Here is a 1455-nt window from a genome sequence, read left to right as displayed (position 1 = left end):
TTATTTGAACTCAGAAGGTAGAATGAAACCAATATGGACTTATGGGAAGACAGAATTAAACTCAGAGTGAAAACTAACTTTCTAACAAAACTTGAGCTGGAAAAAACTGGACAGTCTTGGTAATGTACTTTGTGAAGTTTTCAAACAACACTTGGGTTGTTGTTGTTGTTGATAAGTGCTGTGGAGTCGGTTCCAACTCATAGCAGCCCTGTTTAGGGTTTCCAAGGAGTGGCTGGTGAGTTTGAACCGCCAACCTTGCAGTTACTGCTTATCCTACAACGCCACCTAACTAACCTTAAGATGCCTTTCAAATTGGAATGACAAGGCTCTAGTATTTAATTTTTCATTTCCCTTAGCAGATATAATATTATGATCATTATTTTTAATGGAAGATGATTGAAAGTGAAAACCTAAACCAAGAAGAAATCATTAAAGAACTGGTGAGTCAAAGCTAAATTTCTTTCAACTACATTTGCGAAGTTATTAAATGGAACATTTTTGCGCTTCTTTCTAGAAGCAGGATTGTCTTGACATCTGTTCTAACCTATGACTTTTGACAGTAGAGAAAAGTTAAATGTGCAGTATTTTCTCACTAGTTGTTGTTGTTAGGTGCCATTGAATCGGTACCAACTCATAGTGACCCTATGCACAACAGAATGAAATACTGCCTGGTCCTGTACTTCTCACTAGTTAGAGTATAAAAATAGCTTGAATGCAACTGACAGTCCATAGTTTCTAGTGGTAAAAATAATTTTTGTATTATTTAAAACAAGTAACCAAATTTCTTTTCTTTCTTTCTTTTTTGCAACAGTGTTTATGCAATGGTTTATCTTATGAGACGGTTGAACAAGAAGGATCAGATACTACAAACCTCGAGATGTTTTTCTCAGGGTATCCCCATATAGTTGGATTATCATTATTTCCTAATTTAACAAGTCTCACAATTATTGCTCAAGATATAAAAGAAATTTCAGGGCTAGAGACTTGTTTACTACTTAAAGAACTTTGGATTGCTGAATGTCGTGTAGAGGTAAGTCTGAAGATATGGCATTATAGAAAAGATTTCCTCCTGGATCCTTTGGCAAGAGTCAAATAGATAAATGGGCAACAGATAGAAATAGATTTATTCCAAGGAGGAAATCGAAATACGCAGCCAAAACATGAACATATTCTACTTTTATCAAATAAAATAATACCCAGTATTAGTAGGAGTCTCTGGGTAAGCACTCAACTACAGTTTGAACCCATCCTGGGGCACCTTTTTTCTTATTCTTTTTTAATGTTTTATTGTGAATTATATGATAGTTTACATGGGAGAACTTTAGTTTTACATTCATTCCATCTTATATCATCTCACTGCCATGGTTCCAATCCCCTCCATGCATCCTCAACCACCCAAAGGGTATATCCCAGAAACCCACTCCCTATACTTCCCCCTCCTCCCCCCAGTTTTCA

At 35.9% G+C, this 1455-nt stretch overlaps 1 protein-coding gene across 1 annotated transcript in view; it reads left to right on the top strand.

Annotated features, from left to right (window-relative positions):
- The first annotated feature begins 392 nt into the window (after window positions 1–392).
- Window positions 393–1455, top strand: part of LRRC9 (leucine rich repeat containing 9) — a 219084-nt gene continuing 218021 nt past the window's right edge. Inside the window, exons 1-2 of the mRNA XM_006864637.1 lie at window positions 393–440; window positions 812–1030. Coding sequence (XP_006864699.1) covers window positions 393–440; window positions 812–1030 — 267 coding nt within the window. The remainder of the gene's footprint in view (window positions 441–811; window positions 1031–1455) is intronic.

The sequence above is a fragment of the Chrysochloris asiatica genome, unplaced genomic scaffold, assembly GCF_000296735.1.
Source record: "Chrysochloris asiatica unplaced genomic scaffold, ChrAsi1.0 scaffold00067, whole genome shotgun sequence".
Lineage (NCBI taxonomy): Eukaryota > Metazoa > Chordata > Mammalia > Afrosoricida > Chrysochloridae > Chrysochloris > Chrysochloris asiatica.
This window is presented reverse-complemented; position numbering and strand designations above follow the sequence as displayed.